At 37.4% G+C, this 18,962-nt stretch overlaps 1 protein-coding gene across 5 annotated transcripts in view; it reads left to right on the forward strand.

The window, feature by feature from the left end:
- The window catches only part of CSDE1 (cold shock domain containing E1), a 32,949-nt gene that overhangs the window by 10,010 nt on the left and 3,977 nt on the right, over window positions 1-18,962 (forward strand). For 2 of the 5 annotated variants that reach the window (XM_059675251.1, XM_059675252.1), the window contains exons 3-17: window positions 2,271-2,417; window positions 3,957-4,155; window positions 5,130-5,239; window positions 5,641-5,733; window positions 6,347-6,444; window positions 8,397-8,478; window positions 8,790-8,918; window positions 9,025-9,150; window positions 9,774-9,986; window positions 11,390-11,530; window positions 11,621-11,785; window positions 13,477-13,584; window positions 14,092-14,267; window positions 14,852-14,964; window positions 16,192-16,311. In XM_059675251.1, the coding sequence (XP_059531234.1) occupies window positions 2,280-2,417; window positions 3,957-4,155; window positions 5,130-5,239; window positions 5,641-5,733; window positions 6,347-6,444; window positions 8,397-8,478; window positions 8,790-8,918; window positions 9,025-9,150; window positions 9,774-9,986; window positions 11,390-11,530; window positions 11,621-11,785; window positions 13,477-13,584; window positions 14,092-14,267; window positions 14,852-14,964; window positions 16,192-16,311 (2,011 nt within the window). In that variant the 5' untranslated portion in view covers window positions 2,271-2,279. The remainder of the gene's footprint in view (window positions 1-2,270; window positions 2,418-3,956; window positions 4,156-5,129; window positions 5,240-5,640; window positions 5,734-6,346; window positions 6,445-8,396; window positions 8,479-8,789; window positions 8,919-9,024; window positions 9,151-9,773; window positions 9,987-11,389; window positions 11,531-11,620; window positions 11,786-13,476; window positions 13,585-14,091; window positions 14,268-14,851; window positions 14,965-16,191; window positions 16,312-18,962) is intronic. The other 3 variants (XM_059675255.1, XM_059675253.1, XM_059675254.1) reach the window with 3 other exon arrangements.

Genomic DNA, 18,962 nt, shown 5'->3' on the forward strand with positions numbered 1-18,962 from the left:
TAGACTAAATTATTGTCTTGTTAGATGGGGCCACTTTTATGGCCAAAATTGAGATTTCTTTCCCCCATAAGATTATATTTATTCATGTATATGCAGATCTCTTGGTTTATTGGTCTCTTAGAAAAACTCCATCTGTACTATTTAGGAGCTAGGGTTTCAGGTAGGAATGCCCGTTGTATTACAATGGTCTTTGTGTGGAGGTCTTTGTAACCTAGGATAAAGAAAGCCTACAGAGAAGGGACATTTGAAGGTGAGCAGTACTTTGTTAAGAGAGAGAAGTGTCTTCTGGTAGAAGTGAAAATACAAGGTATATACTGAGTAGTCAGTCCATCATGAACAGAGTGGAGACAGTACAGTTTTGTGGGGTGGAGAGAGTAACTGGAAAGGGAGGCTTGCTAGAGGCAGGTTCTGAAGGGCCCACTATATTTGACTTTATTCTGTAGGAAAGTTGCCAGATGTTTGTAAGCAAGAGTTTAATGGATTTTGTATTTCAAAACTGAGATAGCTTCAGATTTTAAAGTTATATATTTAGAAGTATATCTTTAAAGATAAAAAGGTCCACTTTTAAGAGATACATGAGGATGGAAAGACCTGTTAAGAGCAGTGCCTAGAGCATAAGGAAGGTAAACACTAGGGTATAGTCAAAGAAAGGTAGATGCTAGCTAGGTGTTTTAATGGAGAAGTGATAGGACTTGGTGACCAATTGAATGTGAAGATGAGCTTGGAGGGAAATGACTTATAGTCTATCCAGTTGTCCAAGCTAGACTGTTTGTAAAAATGGGGACATTTTGTTATAGAATTGGCGTGGAAGAAGACAGCTGGACACTCGGAGGTTTCAGGAAAAGCCCTTAATTCAAAGCAGTGCTGTTGGTTCAGGGGACTCTAAGATCCAGATCCTGAACAACTTAGACAATGAGACTTTCTCTTTATATATATTTGTGAGTTTCTTTGTTTCCTAACTACCAAGCTTCTGTAGTGGACTCTCACAACCCCCAACCCCTCGAGAATCAGTTAGAATCTAACGGTTAGATGGTTAACTTAGATTGTATTTACTGTCCATCCTGGATGGCACCAGTGACCTCCCTCTAGTTAAGCTGTTCTTGGTCTATGGCCCTTGTAAACTGGGAGTATTGAGGTAAATAGCTCTTGAAGGACCAGAAAATTAAGGAAGGGGCAGTGACTTCAGGAATGACATTAGGTCCCCACCAGTTTAAGTGGGGACCTCCTGGAATTATACATTGTGGAAATTTACTGTATCATCTGCTATAATCCAGAGTTGAAGTATACTAATAGGGAATGTTAAGCAATGGTAATTTGGGGAAGTTAGGTTTATGAAGGTCAATTTTCCTTTTTAATCTTCCTAAATTTTCTAAAATGGATAGAAATACAGAAAGTCCTCGCGTTACACTGGACTCCACGTATGCCGCCATCTCCCATTTATTTACTAAAAAAAGTTTCGTCATTTCGACGTATGTACATGTGTGCTTTATGTTTTTTACTGTTTATCACAAATAAAGGTCAGGAATTGTTATCTTTCTTTAAATTTTTTTTACTGTTTCACTTCATTACTACTGTGTATGTGCTCCATGTGAGTGACGTAGGTGCTTATGTAGGTGGGTCCAACTTACAGCAAAAATCGCGTTATGTCGGGCCATAGGAACGGATCTCCGACGTAACCTGAGGACCTACTGTAAAGGCTTGAAATTCAGAAAGGATTCCTCACTTTATAGTGATAAAGGATAGTGTGCCAAAGAAGAGAATGCTCTTTTGTATCTTTTGCTTTTCCTATTTGTTTCTTCATACCTCTTCATCTGTTTTTTTTTTTTTTTAAATATATTCTATTGATTTTTTACATAGAAGAAGGGAGAGAGATAGTTAGAAACATCCATGAGAGAGAAACATCGATCAGCCGCCTCCCGCACATCTCCCACTGGGGATGTGCCTGCAACCCAGGTACATGCCCTTGACCGGCATCGAACCTGGGACCCTTCAGTCTGCAGGCCGACGCTCTATCCACTGAGCCAAACCGGTTTCGGCCATCTGGTTTTTAAAAATTAATTTTAGACGGTTAGTGATTGATTGTGCTGGGTTAGGTAAGATAGTAAAAATTGAATACTGCTTTATCTTTATTCAAAAGGGTAAAAGACTAAATATCAAGGTTTCCATTTCATTCTATTGAAATGGATTTTTTTTCTTTAACCTAATCTTTGTGTTCTGAATATTACTTTGCTATGTAAGTCAGTTATAAACATTGTGCTATGTTATCACAGCTGTTTAAGATGGAGAACGTTTTTACTGTGTCATCAGATTCTCATCCCCCTCCTGCATCCCCTCCTTCACTTTCTTTACCTTTATCTTCATCTTCTACCTCATCTGGGACAAAAAAACAAAAGAGGACCCCCATGTATCAGAGATCTGTAAGTCAGGGAAGCAGTCACCCCGGCTTGTTTGCTTTGTGTTTAGAGCATGACTTTGGAGGGCTACTCAGTTTGGTGAAAATACCTTGCAAACTCACTTTCTAACTTCCCTAAGCATTTCCTTCACCTTGAATCTTGAAAGATAAGTTTAGTAGTGTGGGGCTTTGCTGCTCAAAGTGTGTCCAAGAATCAGAAGTATCGCTTTTGGGAGCTTGTTAGAAGTGGAGAATCTCAAACCCCTGTCTCACTGAAATCAGATTTTGTATTTTTAACCAGATCACTGGATTGCCAGGTAACAAGCTTGAGGAGCCCTAGTTTAGAGCCCCGATTGTAGACATTAGGACTTCTTGGTTTGACATCATTACCATTTGACTTTGGCAAGTCATTTAGCCTCTCTCTGTTTCCTCATTGTTAAAATGGGGATAATATTTCTCATGGGTTTTTGTAAAAATTAAATGACTTAATACATGTCAGACACAGAATAATATTAAGCATGAAAGAACTAGAACTTAACCACCTACAGATGTGATAGCTTTGGTTTGCATGATTTGGCCATCCCACACATTAAGTATTTATACCTGGCTTTATCTTTCTAGAACTTTAGTACTTTTTTTCTAATGAAAAACATTTTTATTAATGTTCAACTTTGCACTTAAATGAAATGCTTATAAACCAAAAATAATTTGTTTTTATGGTTAAATGAAATATCCAATGTGAGGGCATTATTTGATGATCTAAACAGGTTGCATTGCATTACACCCAAATAGCTCCCCTTTTCTCTAAGGAACATTTTCCTTTGCTTTATCTGATCATAAAAACAACAGCATTTAGAGATTTTATCAGTGTCTAAAACAGGAGAAGACTTCTTAAAAGCCCCTGTGAAATGATTGAACATTTTCAGGTGTTTTTTTTTCTTGGAGTTTTATGTTAGAAAACACTTGTTTTCTAACTCACTGTTTTGGGTTGTTTTCCATTAAAGGACCTAAGCATGCATGCATTCTGATATTTTCTGGTTTGAATTAAGTATTGCATATAAAGTTTATTGTTTTAATCTCTACTAACTTAGTCATTGTCTTCAAGGTGCATGGCTTACGAAATAGTATTAAGGTTTCTATTTAAGTTTCAAAGTAAGTGTTAATAAATTTCTTAAGGAAGTGTGCTCAGAGTTTAGGTTGCCATCTCAAATATTAATTACCAAATTGTTTTACGATTGTTGCTAAAGTTAACATAAAGGCAGCTTTTACTTATGTCATTGATTTACCTTAATACTAGCCTCTGGAAATTCTGTTTTTCTAGTAAGCAAGAATTCGGCCATAAATTGGAGCAATTTCCCAAATAATTCAAATATTTACTCTGAAATGTTCTAATAGCTAAATTTGCATTTTAACAATAAAAGCCCATACTCTTCCTTTTTATCTATTTTATCTTTATTTTGTTTGCCTTTTTATATTAAAAATGTAGTGATTTGTTAATTAGACCTGTGCTGTGGAGATAATGTACAGATCTGTATATATTGAGTTCTTTTTCTTTTCAAAACAGATGAGCTTTGATCCAAACCTTCTCCACAACAATGGACACAATGGGTACCCCAATGGTACTTCAGCAGCACTGCGCGAAACTGGGGTTATTGAAAAACTGCTAACCTCTTACGGATTTATTCAGTGTTCAGAACGTCAAGCTAGACTTTTCTTCCACTGTTCACAGTATAATGGCAACCTGCAGGACTTAAAAGTAGGAGGTAATCTGTTGATTCTCCTTTTTTAAAAAGCCAACCACAAATTTCTTTTCCATGTCAACTTGCTCATGAGAGTGTTAGTTTGGGTCTTTTAATTCTACCAATTACTGAAGTATGTCCATATAAAGGAGCAGAATTATGATTTCTATTGTAGTGTTGTCTTTTTGACTGATTAAAGGATATCTTTGAATATTTTTTAAATAGATACTTAGAAAATTTAAGTTACTCCCCTAATAATGACTCTTTCTCTATACTATATTTGATTTTAGGCCCATAGAAAGATTCAACTTTTCTAATGTTAGTTTTGATTATTTTACCAGGTACTAGTTTGGTAGTATCTGAAAAAATAACTCTTACAGTTTCACCACTTGCACTATATGAAAAATCATCTTGGCTGACACCAGAGAAGCCATTTTTACATGTGAAAATGTGTGGTTTATTAAAGGACTGAAGTTACCAGGTCTCAGTGTGTATTTTTAAAAATATCTTTGAGGGGAAAAAAGTACGAAGAGTTAACATGAATATTTTGTGTGCCAAGTACTCTAAGCCCTATGAGAGTATTATTTCGGTTAATTCTCATTATACGCATGAGGTACAGAGGTTAAAAAAACTTGCCAAAGGTCATGATTGTTATATTGCCTTATTTGCAGCATGTGTACATGGCATGAGAACTAAGATATGGCTTAGTCTAAAGCAATGGTTTTGAAACAAAGTATATCAGAATTACCTGGAAAGCTTGTTAAAAATGTAGATTGCTGTACTGCTTGCCCAAAGATTGCTTTTTAATAGGACTGGAGTGGGACCCGGGAATTTGTGTTTCTGCTAAGCTTCCAGGTAATGGCTGCTGTTGGTGCAGGGACCACACTTTGGGAATCACTAGTATAAGGCAGCTCAAATGCTACATTAAGTTTAGCTTGAACGTGAGATACCATTTTACCAAAATTAGTACAACAAACACAGCACTTTCTTTATTTTAGATGATGTTGAATTCGAAGTATCATCTGACCGGCGGACTGGGAAACCCATTGCTGTTAAACTGGTGAAGATAAAACAAGAAATCCTCCCTGAAGACCGAATGAATGGACAAGTTAGTGACTTTGATGCTTTGTGTTTTCTTCGGGCCCTGCATTTGCATATCTTTCCCATTAGAAAAGGAAGATTCCCCATCTCCTCAGTTTGCACGCAAGAGAGCTATAGTAGTATATAAAGATGATTATTTTAAAATTATATCAGAAGCACTGGCATTTCTTGACCTGAAATTTAAAAATGGTCAAGACTCAATTTGGGTTTTTACAAATAACCCAGAGTTTATACTTACAGTCAATTTATGTCTGTAAGTTTGAAACTTGGCAGCATGGCATCCTCTTGTGGATCATATTAAAATGCATCCCTATGTATAGTATAGAGGATATTAAAATTCAGTTTATATTGCACAGTGCTGCTCCTGAAATGATTAGCAATGGAAATTTTTTTTTTTTTGACTGGTAGGTTGTGTGCGCTGTTCCTCACAACTTAGAGAGTAAATCTCCAGCTGCCCCGGGTCAGAGTCCAACAGGGAGTGTATGCTACGAACGTAATGGGGTAAACTTGTGTATTTTTCTTAAACCTTTGCCTGATCCACCATGTGATCTATAAGCGTCCTTTAATTCAAAATAGAAAACGTAAGCTGCAGTAGATAAAATCAATTTTAAATTTGGTTTCTAAGGCTTTGAGTGCAGCATAATAAAAAAATTAAAAACAAAAAAATCTATAGGACTTCCAAGTGTTTTAGCTTGCCCACGTGTGACCTTAGTTAGAACATTAAGGTAAAATGCTCCTTTTACTCACTTTTTGGGGGGTTGAGGGAGGGGATCTTTTTTCTGGTTCCTTTTAAGCACTAACTCCAGCTTTTTTGTTTGGAATGCCTTATATAAAAATTGGTCTTTTGAAATGTAACTACAGTCTCTGGGCAAACGCTTCCCGTGTGTAAGCTTTTTGAAGTTGGATTGCTGCTCAGCTGTGGACTCGCAGAAGTCAGCATCATGGAGGGGAAGTGTGTGTTTATATGAATAAAACAATGTGCTTGTCATGAAGCATTTAATTTTAAGGAATTTGGCTTAAAATACCAGTTTAAGAGGTATTTAACAAAGTAAGTCACAGTATACCGTAAACATGCATCCTGCCAATATAGTAATAATAACTTATTAATTCACAGGAAGTGTTTTATCTGACTTACACCCCTGAAGACGTGGAAGGGAACGTTCAGCTGGAAACCGGAGATAAAATAAATTTTGTAATTGATAACAATAAACAGTAAGTTCTTTTCCCCTCTACCTAGATGATTTTTTTTTTTTTTTTGAAATAAGAAAATTGAAGGGAGTTAATAAACCTAGCTTGTAACTCTGGATAATTTTTATGATCTTATAAATTTTTCATTAATCACTAAGTATTTGAGAAGGTGCATTCTATGATGGGCATTGTACAGAGTCAGAAATAGGAAGATAATTAGAGAACAGTTTTCAAGGAGCTAGCTGTTCCAGAGGTTGGTGAAGATTTTGCAAAAGCATCAGTGTTGTAAGTTTTGAGGGAAGGTTGTAGAGGCACTAGGACTAGGGAGATGAGGGGAGAAAGAGTGTCCTGGGTAGAGGAAGTATTTTGGGGAATACTTTGAGTTGATTGAATTGACTGGATCATAGGAAGATGAAGCTTGAGCTTTACCCCATAAGCATAGGGATCTTTGAAGGAGTTTAAGTATGATAGCATTAGATTGTTGGAAGTGGTGGAGAAGGTAGACTTTTAGAGAGAGGGGATGCTCTAAACTAGAGGCAGTTATACGAGAGTTAATAGGAAAGATGAGGGCCCAATACAAAAAGGCTGGGGTGGTCAAGTGGAGAAATGAGGGTGGGAAAGGAATTACACTTAGTTTGGGGTTTGGAATTTGAGCTATCTGTCGGTTTTATTTGGGGGTGGGGGAGATGGGAAATACAAGTACAGAAGGAAGTTAAAAGTGGGGAAGTTGGAAAAATGCTAGGAATGCACTTTCCAACAGCAAAAGTCCCAAGAGCATGTGCAGAATCATTAGCCTTGAGCCTTACCTTTTGTAAGACTAGAAGGAATTAGATTGAGTTTGTAGATTTGGAAATTACAAAGTTTAGTCTGAATACCTCAATTTAATCTCAAGAAGGAAACCAGAGAATAGCGCTTGACTTTGAGGGGGGAGCCAATGAAAGGGCTTTACTTAACCTTTATCAAGTTCTTACATGTGCCAAGCACTGTGTGAAATAGCTGCTAATCCTCAGGACAGCTTCACCTGATAAGTTTATTCACCTGTAAACTGAGGTTTGTTCTCATAAAGTAACTTTCCTAAAGTTTTCAATAGCAGATATTTAAATCCCAATCTGAGTCTAAAACCTTTTCACTTCAGTAAGTTGCAAAGGCAAGTAGGAATTTTTTTTCTGTATCTTTGTTAGTCTGTTTGATTTTTGAAGTAAAAGGCACAATTGAGTTACAATTTCTTCATGAAGAATTAAGAGAAGTAATTGCGTGGTCTACAGCTCTTAAAAAGCAACTACATCAACAAATATTGCATCTTATAGTCTGTGCCATCTTTAAAACGAAATCAAATGTACATTGCTACTGCTCAAAGATGGGGACGATGTAGCAGCAAGTGATGTATCCAACTGGTTTCAATGAAAGTGAATCATTTTTTAAAGCATGGCAAACTTCTCCTATGGTAACTACGTTTACTCATCTTTCTATGGCTGTTTAATCAGGAAAAAAAATTGATGAAATAGTTTCTGAATTCAGTCATTGCAAACGGGCCATCTCTTATTCATCTCTATCTCCAATACCTTTGCATACAGCACATAATGCCTATTCAAATGTGCATTTAATGAATGACCTTCCTAAAACGAGCATTCCCCATCTTTGGTTGCCTGTAGTTTATGGTTTTATTTCTTTTGTTTTAATGGAAAAGCAGAACATCATGTACCCATTGTGTTGTTTTAACAGTCCAAGAGAAAACTGATTACATATATGTTCCTCATTTAGAAGGCTAGGGATTTTGAGCAAAAGTTTTTTGCATATGAAGCCATGTGAAAAGAATCAGGTGTCATAAACCTTACATTTGCTCTTAGTGATAGAATTCTTGAGGCCTCAGAAAACTAGTTATTGTTTGTTCCTCTAGACTCATCAGATCTAACCAAGCCAATGCGTTTTTTCACCCCTCTTTGATACCCCATCTCCACCCAATTATTCCCTTCCAGTACTGGTGCTGTAAGTGCTCGAAACATTATGCTGTTGAAAAAGAAACAAGCCCGCTGTCAGGGAGTAGTTTGTGCCATGAAGGTAAATATCATCAATTTGAGAAACTTGAGTTTTTTCTTCGACTATGTTAAGTCTTAGACTTCACACTTAATAAGGCTTTTGTTTTTCCTCTTTGGAAATATTTTACTGTTAACCTTAATAATCTCTTAAAATTCTTTGGTTACTAATTCATTATGTTCTTTAAAATGGGCCATTTAATTGATAGTATTGGGCTTTACCAAATATATTGTTTCACGGCAGTATAATTTTATGAAAAAGCTTATTGATTGTAAATTGTAATCATAAATACACACGCTTAACAGTATATAATGTTATTTTTTGTTTGGCTTCAGGAGGCGTTTGGCTTTATTGAAAGAGGTGATGTTGTAAAAGAGATATTCTTTCACTATAGTGAATTTAAGGGTGACTTAGAAGCCTTACAGCCTGGAGATGACGTGGAATTCACAATCAAGGACAGAAATGTAAGACAGTTAACTAACTTTATTTGGCTTTGTAAGATCAGTAATGAATTACATTTTTAGGAAACACTTAAAATGACATTTCCCTCCCACCCCCCTTTTGATTTAGGGTAAAGAAGTTGCAACAGATGTCAGACTATTGCCTCAAGGAACAGTCATTTTTGAAGATATCAGCTTTGAACATTTTGAAGGAACTGTAACCAAAGTTATCCCAAAAGTTACCAGTAAAAACCAGGTAAATGGTCCTTTTTTTCTGGAGAGTCTTCTTTGCCTCATCAGTAACAGGATTTTTATCCCATTTGATTAATGTAATTCTGTGGTAGTTGAGCAATGAAATACTTCTTGATATGTATAATTAAACTAAATGAGAAGCCATTGATTGATTTATCCATGAGTGTAGTTTTTTAATTTTGTTTTGTTGTTATACTGAGCCATAAGGAAAAGGGAACAAAATAAATGCTTGTTAAAATGGAAAACAACCATTTGGTGCACATTTGTTCCCACCACTATGCCACCCACTGCCAGTTTGTTTCTTTCGTGGGGGAAAGGAGATGAGACCTGGGAGTGGGTGGGGGTCGGCTATAGTGCTAAGGAAATGTATAACATACAAAACTAAAACAGTTTTCCTTAAAACTTGTGTGTCAGTGTGCGGGACCTTTATTGTAGTGTTGTGATCTCATGGTTTTATCATGTTACCATAGAACACAAAGCTTTCAAAGTGGACTTAAGTTGTCGACCCCTTTTTTCCCTTTAGGGAACTATTATAAATAACATGGGTTTGCTGTGTTCTTCTTGTTTGACTTAGAACTAGGAAGGATGGGAAATCTCCAGCTAAAAATAGTTTTTCCTTCTCATCAGAATGATCCATTGCCAGGACGCATTAAAGTTAACTTTGTGATTCCTAAAGAACTTCCCTTTGGAGACAAAGATACAAAATCCAAGGTGACCCTGTTGGAAGGCGACCATGTTAGGTTTAATATTTCAACAGATCGACGTGACAAATTAGAACGAGCAACCAACATAGAAGTTCTATCAAATACATTTCAGTTCACTAATGAAGCCAGAGAAATGGTAAGTGTTGGTTGTTTTAAGTATCCAGTATGAAGGTGGAGTGGTGGAGTATTCAAGTTTATAATCCTACCAGAGGCCCGGTGCACAGATTTGTGCACTGGTGGGATCCCTCGGCCTGGCCTGCACCCTCTTGCAATCCAGGACCCTGTGAGGGATGTCATACTGCCAGTTTTGGCCTGATCCACGCAGGCCAGGCCGAGGGACCCCACCAGTGCACGAATCCATGCACCGGGCCTCTGGTATGCATATAAGATCTTTGGTTAATTTCTTCCCTCCCTCCCCACTGCCCCCTTCCTCTGAGATTCATCAGTCTGTTCCATGTTCCCATGCCTGTACGTTGAGCATCTGCCCCCTGGTGGTCAGTGCACATCATAGCTACTGGTTGAATGGTCGAACGGTCACTTAGGCTTTTATATATATAGATATTAAAAATTAATTTAAGTTAATGACGATATTGGGCTGTTACCTTGTTAAGGTAATTAATAACACAGTGCGAGTCTGTCTAGGTTTGACATCTATCTCTGCTACTTACCTTGTAGAGATGTGGGAAAGTTTTAGAATGGAAATTTGGACAGGATGATTTTCAAGGTCTTTGAGAGTTGGTGATTATCTGGCCCTTAAATATGAAGACTGTTGAAGTATCGGCCTATAGATTTTTTTACATCTCTGGAAGTCATATTGTCATTAAGTTTGGACCTTGTTTGTAATCTTGTCTGCCACTTATTAGCTGTGTGCTTTGGACAAATTGTTTAACCTCTGTCAGCCTTGACTATCTTATCTTGCAAAAACATAATACTACTAAGTTCACAGAATTGAGAATTAAATGGAGTACATTGTGTGCATATATTTACATTTAAATCTAACTTTTTCTAGTGCATGTTGGCCAAGGAGTGTAGCATCTGGTGGGTCTCAGTTGCTTAGAAATTGGTTTACTTCACTAAAGCAGTGAATTTGTATTTAAATGGAAAAATTACTGCACACTCTTCTTCCCAGGAGGACACCCACACCTTTTTCTTTCCCCTCACCCTCCCTCACAGGTGTACATTTCCTAAACTCTGAGGACCCCATGAGACTTGCAGTCAGGGGAGCAATGGACAGCAGCAGCTGGTCCCGAGCTCACCCCCTGAAGCCGTCTCCAAGGCCCCCTTTTCTCTGACTTCTCAGCCAAAACAGCCCAGCCTAGGCTCTCTCCTGTTGCTGCTTCTATCCTAAGCCCTTCCTTGTTTCACTCTCCCCAGCTTTAATAAACATACTCTCAAAATGAAAAAAAGATAGAAGGAAAAATTACAATGTGGATACAGAATTTGGGTCAAAGAATTCCTAATTTAACTTGATTATGTTTGCATGCTTGAATGTTGTTTTGAAAAGCTTCACAGCCAGTGAAACTATTATTTGTGTTTCAGGGTGTAATTGCTGCCATGAGAGATGGTTTCGGTTTCATCAAGTGCGTGGATCGCGATGCTCGTATGTTCTTCCACTATAGTGAAATTCTGGATGGGAACCAGCTCCATATTGCAGATGAAGTAGAGTTTACTGTGGTTCCTGTGAGTAGTTTTTGAGAAAAGTAATAGTGGGGGTTTTTTTTTTTTATGCTTTCTTTTCCAGTTTAAGTTATTTTTGTTTATTACTTGTAGGATATGCTCTCTGCCCAAAGAAATCATGCTATTAGGATTAAAAAACTTCCCAAGGGCACGGTTTCATTCCATTCCCATTCAGATCATCGTTTTCTGGGCACTGTAGAAAAAGAAGCCACTTTTTCCAATCCTAAAACCACTAGCCCAAATAAAGGCAAGGAAAAGGTAAGTCTTACATCATCGATAATTTCTGTAGCTCTTTATTCCTTTTCTGCTTAAAGGCAAACACTAGCCACACAATAATGGAATATTATCTTTCAGAATTCCCTGTTATATTAACTAAACTAAACTAGAGCAAGGTTTTTTAATGTCAACATTATGGACATTTGGGGCTGGATAATACCTTGTGGATGTGGGGCTGTTCTGTGCATTGTGGGATGTTTAGTAGCATCCCTAACCTCTATCCACTAGAGGCCAGTATCTCTCTTCTCCCCCTGTGTGACAGTCAAAAGTGGCTCTAGCTACTGCCAGATGTCCTAGAATGACCCCCGTTAGAATGACAGTACATTCTAACTTTAAATTTAGGTGGATGCACTTCACACATTTGAGCTTCATTTATTGAAAAGTCCACTGAATCTGCTGTCAAGTAAATAAAATTGAGGCTTTTATAGAAACAAGTAATTCATACAGAATATAAGATGTTTATGTAAAAGGTCAATTTCACTTTGGGGAAGTTCTAAACTAGCAGAATCTGGGATGTTTTCACTATAGTACTGATATTTAATAGGTGGAGATAAATGAGGAAAGGACATGCATTACAGTAGAAGTACAGAGGAGGAAAATTCGGGGTTTCTTTAGAAAGCACCACGTAGTTTGACAGGAACATGGGTACTTTTTCTTTGGTGGGGTGAGTGGGAGAAATAAGGATGAAAAGATCAGGATACAGATGGATTAAAAAGGTGGTGATGGCTACTCTAAAGAGTTTAGACCTTGTTCTGTAGTCAGAAAAAGTTTTCTGTTGGAAAGTGACATTGCGTGTGCAGTTTAGGAAGATACTGGCATTAGTATGAACCCTAGATGGGGGTGGAGAAAGACAAAAGATGGAAGAGGCTGGTATTTAATAGTTTAGGTAGTTCTTGAACTAGAGACAGAGAGCATGGTTATAGACAAAAGAAGGTACATTAGAGAGGGATCATCTTATCTCTAATAGGTTTGGTATATACTGTCTTGTCAGATGTTTACTGGATATTGAGGTTAATGGGTAGAGAGAGAGCAAAAATGAATGCTGAGATTGTGGCATTGGATAACTGGCAGAAGAGTCAATGCCATTGGAGTCAGACCTGAATTCCCTGAACAATATCATTCTTAACCGGAGTCAGATCCTTAGCATCACTTCTGGTATTTGACAGTGATTTAAGTGTCACTTTGAAAACATTGGCATGTCATAGCTTAATCACCTATTTGAATATCAAATACTCTGAACTGCAAATTCTCATGCATTGGCAAATATATTGATTAACATTATATACAAAACACTGTGAGTACTTTGGGATATTCAAAATAGGTGACACAAAGTCTTCCTGTCCTACAGAATTTCCACCTGGTTGAAAATACATGCCCAGTTTGATTTCTCATTAGCTATGAATAGTATGGAATGGGCATGTAACAAATTTTCAATTAGGTTTCCCTCAACAGCAAAAATTAGCTTCTTAAGACTAAAGAAACCAATTACAGCAAATTGAGTCAGTTGTGGCTTAAGGCAAGACTGCCTTTCATTCATCTGAAAAGTCTATTATTGTTAGAATCCTGGATTAGGAAATTTTTACAATTGTGCCAATTCGTTGGTTCAAGGATAAGAACTATAACTTTTTATATTGCTTTTTTGTTCTTCTTTTCATTATATTCTTTTTCTTTAGGAGGCTGAGGATGGTATTATTGCTTATGATGATTGTGGGGTGAAATTGACTATTGCTTTTCAAGCTAAGGATGTGGACGGATCTACTTCTCCTCAAATAGGGGATAAGGTAAGATAATCCTGCTTATTTTAGAGAGGGACCATTGGGGGCTGTCATCTTAGTTATTAATTCTGCAAAATAGTTATTACCAGTATAGTAGGAATTTCACAAGTAGATGGTGCTGTTAATAAAATTGTATGTGCTTACAAGTTTATATGAACCTCTTCCTATTTAAGAGCAGTTTACTCAGAACAGGGTCTAGCAAGCTCTTAAGCTCTTTACGGAGCCAATATTTAAACATTTTAGATAAGATATGCCTAAATCAGTTAGCTTAGATAAAATTAATATTACTAAGAAAATTAAAACAGCCACTGAAACATTATCAAAGCGAATTCACACCAGTGATTTTATATTGCTGTACATTTTTCTCTTAGTATGTCTGGTTTTCTGATAGCCCTCTTTCAGAGAAATTAAGAATTTATTTACAGAGGATATTTGGAGTGGAAAGCATAGTCTAAGTTAAGAGCTTGGTGTGGAAATGACATGGTATTAATGAGCATCCTTATTTTTCCACAGGTTGAATTTAGTATTAGTGACAAACAGAGGCCTGGACAGCAGATTGCAACCTGTGTGCGACTTTTAGGTCGAAATTCTAACTCCAAGAGGCTCTTGGGTTATGTGGCAACTCTGAAGGATAATTTTGGATTTATTGAAACAGCCAATCATGATAAGGAAATCTTTTTCCATTACAGGTAAGAAATGCCTTTTTAGGAATTTACAGCTTACTATTCATTCTTTGATTTTAGAGTCAAAAACATTTAGTATTTGGCAGTTACATATTTTTTTAATCCCAAATTTTGTATTAGTGGAACATTAATCATCTCCTTTTGTAGAGAGAGCGTGTGGCCAAAAGACGTAGAAAGGCCTGCATATGTTTTGAACATTGGATAGGAGCCTTTCTGGTTCAGTGAAAGACTACTCTTTTATATGTTGCTACGTATGCTTTTGATGTTATAAGATTGAATAGTGGTTAAGAGCATGGGCTCTTGGAACCAGGCAGTTAAGTTTGAATCCAGGCTCTGCCACTTATTATCTATGTAACTTTTATCAAATGAAATTGACCTCCTGGTATCTTAGTTTCATTATCTTGAAGCTGAGGGTAATGGTACCTCCTCACAGGTTGTTTATGAGGATTAAATGAGCCAGTTCATAGATTGTGCTTAAAACAGTATAGCTAGGCACACCATGAATGTTGTTACACAAGAAAGAAAGGCTGCTTGTTACTGTTGCTTGTGATTATTGCTTATTCAAATGTCATTTCCTTTCCCCCCCTCAGTGAGTTCTCTGGTGATGTCGATAGCCTGGAACTGGGGGACATGGTCGAGTACAGCTTGTCCAAAGGCAAAGGCAACAAAGTCAGTGCAGAAAAAGTCAACAAAACACACTCGGGTAAGTTACTCAGTCTATGTTTTGGGTGAGAAATGAGGGATAATAGGCTGGGAGAGGGAGCAAAAAAATTCAGTTGTTCTGGATCAGTGGTTCCCCAGCTGTGTTCCCCAGATCCAGCAGTATCCCCTGGCCACTTTAGAAATACAGGCTCTCTGACCCCACCCCACCTTCTGAAACCCTGGAGATAGGCAGTCTATTTTAATAAACCCTTCAGGGTGATTCTGACGTACACTGAAGTTTGAGAACCACCGTTTTAGATATTTTAGATTATTTGCTTTATTTTCAATTCAATCTCTCTTTTAAAAATAACTCCAAGATATAAATCTTCCCAGGGTTGAGGAGAGGGGCATTCCTCTAGAAAACCCTTTCGGAGAAGGATGAATCAATGTGAAAAAAAATGGAAACTTAAGAAAATCCTTGCTATTTTAGCATCTCCCAATTTTTTTAAAGGCCTGCGCTTTTGACTTTTATCTCAACTCCCCAAATAATACTTTCTCTTGTTTAGACCTAGAGAAATGACAGCCAAGGATGTTCATTTCTGTTCAATAAATATTAAGTGCATGCTATGTTTTGGGAATGGGGGGCGGGGAGAGCAGCGAATAAATCAGCAACTCCTGGTCTTTGGGATTTATACTTATAACCCCTATTACAAGCAAATGGAGATGAGTAAAATATTGTATGTAGTATGTTTAGAAAGATAGTAATACATATTGTTAATATGAAATAAATCAGGACTGTATGTGAGTATTGCGGTTGCCATTTTAAAGACCAGGGAAGGCCTCACAAAAAAAGTGACATTTGGTCACCTGAAAAGGGTGAGAGAACAAGACATGTTTTAAATATGTATATTTGTTAGTTCCTTAAACAAATTAACTTTATTTTAATAGTAGTTTAGAAATAGCTGGCAACCAACCAATCTTTTTTTTTTTTTTTTTAATCTTAGAGAAAGGGGAGGGAGAGAGAGAAAAAAATCAGTGTAAAAAAGAAAAATCAATTGGTTGCCTCCCACCCGCACCCCAACCAGGGATCAAACAAGAAACCTGGTTATGTGCCCTGACTGGGATCAAGCTCGTCACCTTTCGGTGAGATGCTCCAACCAACTCAGCCACCTGGCTAGGGCAACCAGTCATCTGTTAACATTTGTTCTGATGATTTCTCTCTCTTTCCTCTGAGCTAGAGTATAAATAAAATTGTAGAGTGAGATATATATACACTTCTGTTTTGTAGTGAATGGCATTACTGAAGAAGCAGATCCTACCATCTATTCTGGTAAAGTCATTCGCCCCTTGAGAAGTGTTGATCCAACACAGACTGAGTACCAAGGAATGATTGAGATCATGGAGGAAGGTAAGAGCATCTCTGTCAGACTGCAGTTTACCTTACTTTGGATGAGCACTTTGAAGATTTAAAAATATGATGGTTTGGGTTACAGTTGTTTCCAAATTCCTTAAAAACTGAACTAAGGAAAGTGACTTTCCTCCCCATGCCTGCCTGGCTTTTATTTTCATATCTCTGGGAATGAGATCAGCCTGGGTTTATGTAGTAAACAAATGACTACTGTGTGAACATATCACTGATAAATGTGCACCTAACTGAGTTATATTGAAAGAGACTGAGAACAGAATCTCACACTTTAAAAAATGCATTTATTGTCTGTGATAACCAAATATTCACAATCAAATTGATTTAGTACAACTTTATAGTTTTTCTTTATTATTCACTGGTTATTTACATCAGTATTAACACATTCCTCTAATTAACCATTCAATTATATAAACATTTTTGCTTCCTGTACAAGTTCACTATATCTATTCCTTAATACTTAGGGCTCCATGGGAATTTTACGAACTACTTGTCTCTAAGCCAAGACTCCCTATATTTTCCACTTTCTGCTTTTTTCTCCCCATCTTTAGTAACTCCCTGAATTCTGATGCCACACCTCACCCAAGAAGATCCACTTTGTGTGTAAAATAAGTTTGCAGTAGATATGATAGGGAACAGTGAATAATTAGTTTAGCAAAATTACCAAAATAATTGGGTTGATGAGAGGGTTTGAAATTCCAACCAAAGATGATAGCCTGGCTTACAAACAGGAAATCTTGCGTTGTCTGAGTCAGAGAGAACATAGACTGGGGAAGAGTAGGTCATAGAGAGAAAGAAATGAACCTTCATAACATGTTCCTTTACCTCATGAGGTTCTTAGGAATTTGTGTTTCACGTAGAACCAGTGCCCCACTGCATACACCTCCAAATATGAGTTCATTTTATAGCAAACCAGTCTTTTAAACTAATGCCATGATGATACCATACCCCGAAAAGGGCCTTAGGGACATGGGCAGCTAACTCGTGAGATAATATCAAATCACCCTTCTTCCTCTCTAAATGCCCCTTTTACTTCCTTTTGCATTCCCAACCCCTCAATCTACTTATTTTTCAACACTGGCTATAGGATATATAAAACTTTTCTGAAACCTCTAAGCCTAGACAGTTCACATTTTCCCACTTGATGGTGAGAATAGTTATTTTCTTATTTAGGAATACATCTGTAACTCGGGGTAAGGTAAGACCTTGAGCTTTGGTGTCGGGGAGACCTAGATCTGAACACCATCTCTTCCACTTCTAGCTGTATAACTTCGGACAAATTACTTAAATCTTCCCTAGCTCAGTTTCTTCATCTTTAGATGAGGATAATATCTTCAACTTCAGAATAAGATTAAATATCAATCCATATAAGTTTATAATATTTGGTAGTTACTGTTAATACCACTATATCCGACCAACTGCCTCTAAACCTTCTGCATGACTTGATATTAGAAGTATCTCCTCAAGGTTTTCGACTCTAAAATCAAGAGAATGGTTAAATGAAATTGCAGTTATGAAGCTTCTACTTCCACCTGCATTTTTTTTCTCCTTTTCTCCACCTTTCTTGGTTCAGTAGATGCACCATTCAGGTGAATTGAGAAGCAGCTGAACTCTTTGGCCTGGTTTTTATCCATGACCTTCAGCCAACATTTTACTCTAGGGCAGACCTCAGCAAATATAGTGGTTTGTTTGTTTAAATATATTTTTACTGATTTCAGAGAGGAAGGGAGAGGGGGAGAGAGAGAGAGAGAAACATCAATGAGAGAGAATCATTGTTCAGCTGCCTCCTACATGCCCCCTACTGGGTATTGAGCCTGCAACCCAGGCATTTGCCCTTGACTGGAATCAGACCCGGGACCTTTTAGTCTGCAGGCCGACGCTCTATCCACTGAGACAAACCATCTGGGGCTGTGGGTTTTTTTGGTTTTTTTTTAAACACAACTGACCACTCGTTTACATATAAGGTGAGCAAAAATGGGTTTACAGTCATGAATATGTGAAACACAGTTTATTGTATTTTCAAACAACTGTAAAACTACCTCTACCCATCCCTGTATTGTCTTTGGTAGCTTTCTGACTACAACAGCAAAGTTGAGTAGTTGTGATTTATAGAATGACCTATAAGCCTAAAATATTTACCATCTAGCTCTTTTATTCTTTAATCCCGAGGAATACTCTTTATTGATTTTAGAGAGAGGAAGGCAGGGAGGAGTGAGAGAGAGAAACATCTATTGTGCCCAGACTGGGGTTGAACCTGCAACCTGTGTATGTGCTGCCCTGACCGGAATTGAGCCTGCAACCTTTTGGTGTACAGGACAGTGCTCTAGAGAGAGTGTGCTAAGCCCTGATTTAAGAAAAAGGTGCCTGTTGATTTGAGGGCGTCAAAATCAGAACAAAGAAAGGAAGTAGAATGGCAAAGAAATTTATTTACATTGTCTTTGCATGTACCTGGCTTACTGTTTAATACCTAGTTGAGTATGGGTCAGTAATACTTTGGTTGGCTCATAGGTGACCTTGATAAGAAGATAACCCAGGGGATCATATTAGCAACCCTTAGTGCTTAAAAAGCTCAGATATTTAGGTGATGAGATTGTAAGTGATAGTATTATTTTTAATTTCATAAATGTCATTTAAAA

This window comes from Myotis daubentonii, chromosome 18 (assembly GCF_963259705.1).
Source record: "Myotis daubentonii chromosome 18, mMyoDau2.1, whole genome shotgun sequence".
NCBI classification, from domain to species: Eukaryota; Metazoa; Chordata; class Mammalia; order Chiroptera; family Vespertilionidae; genus Myotis; species Myotis daubentonii.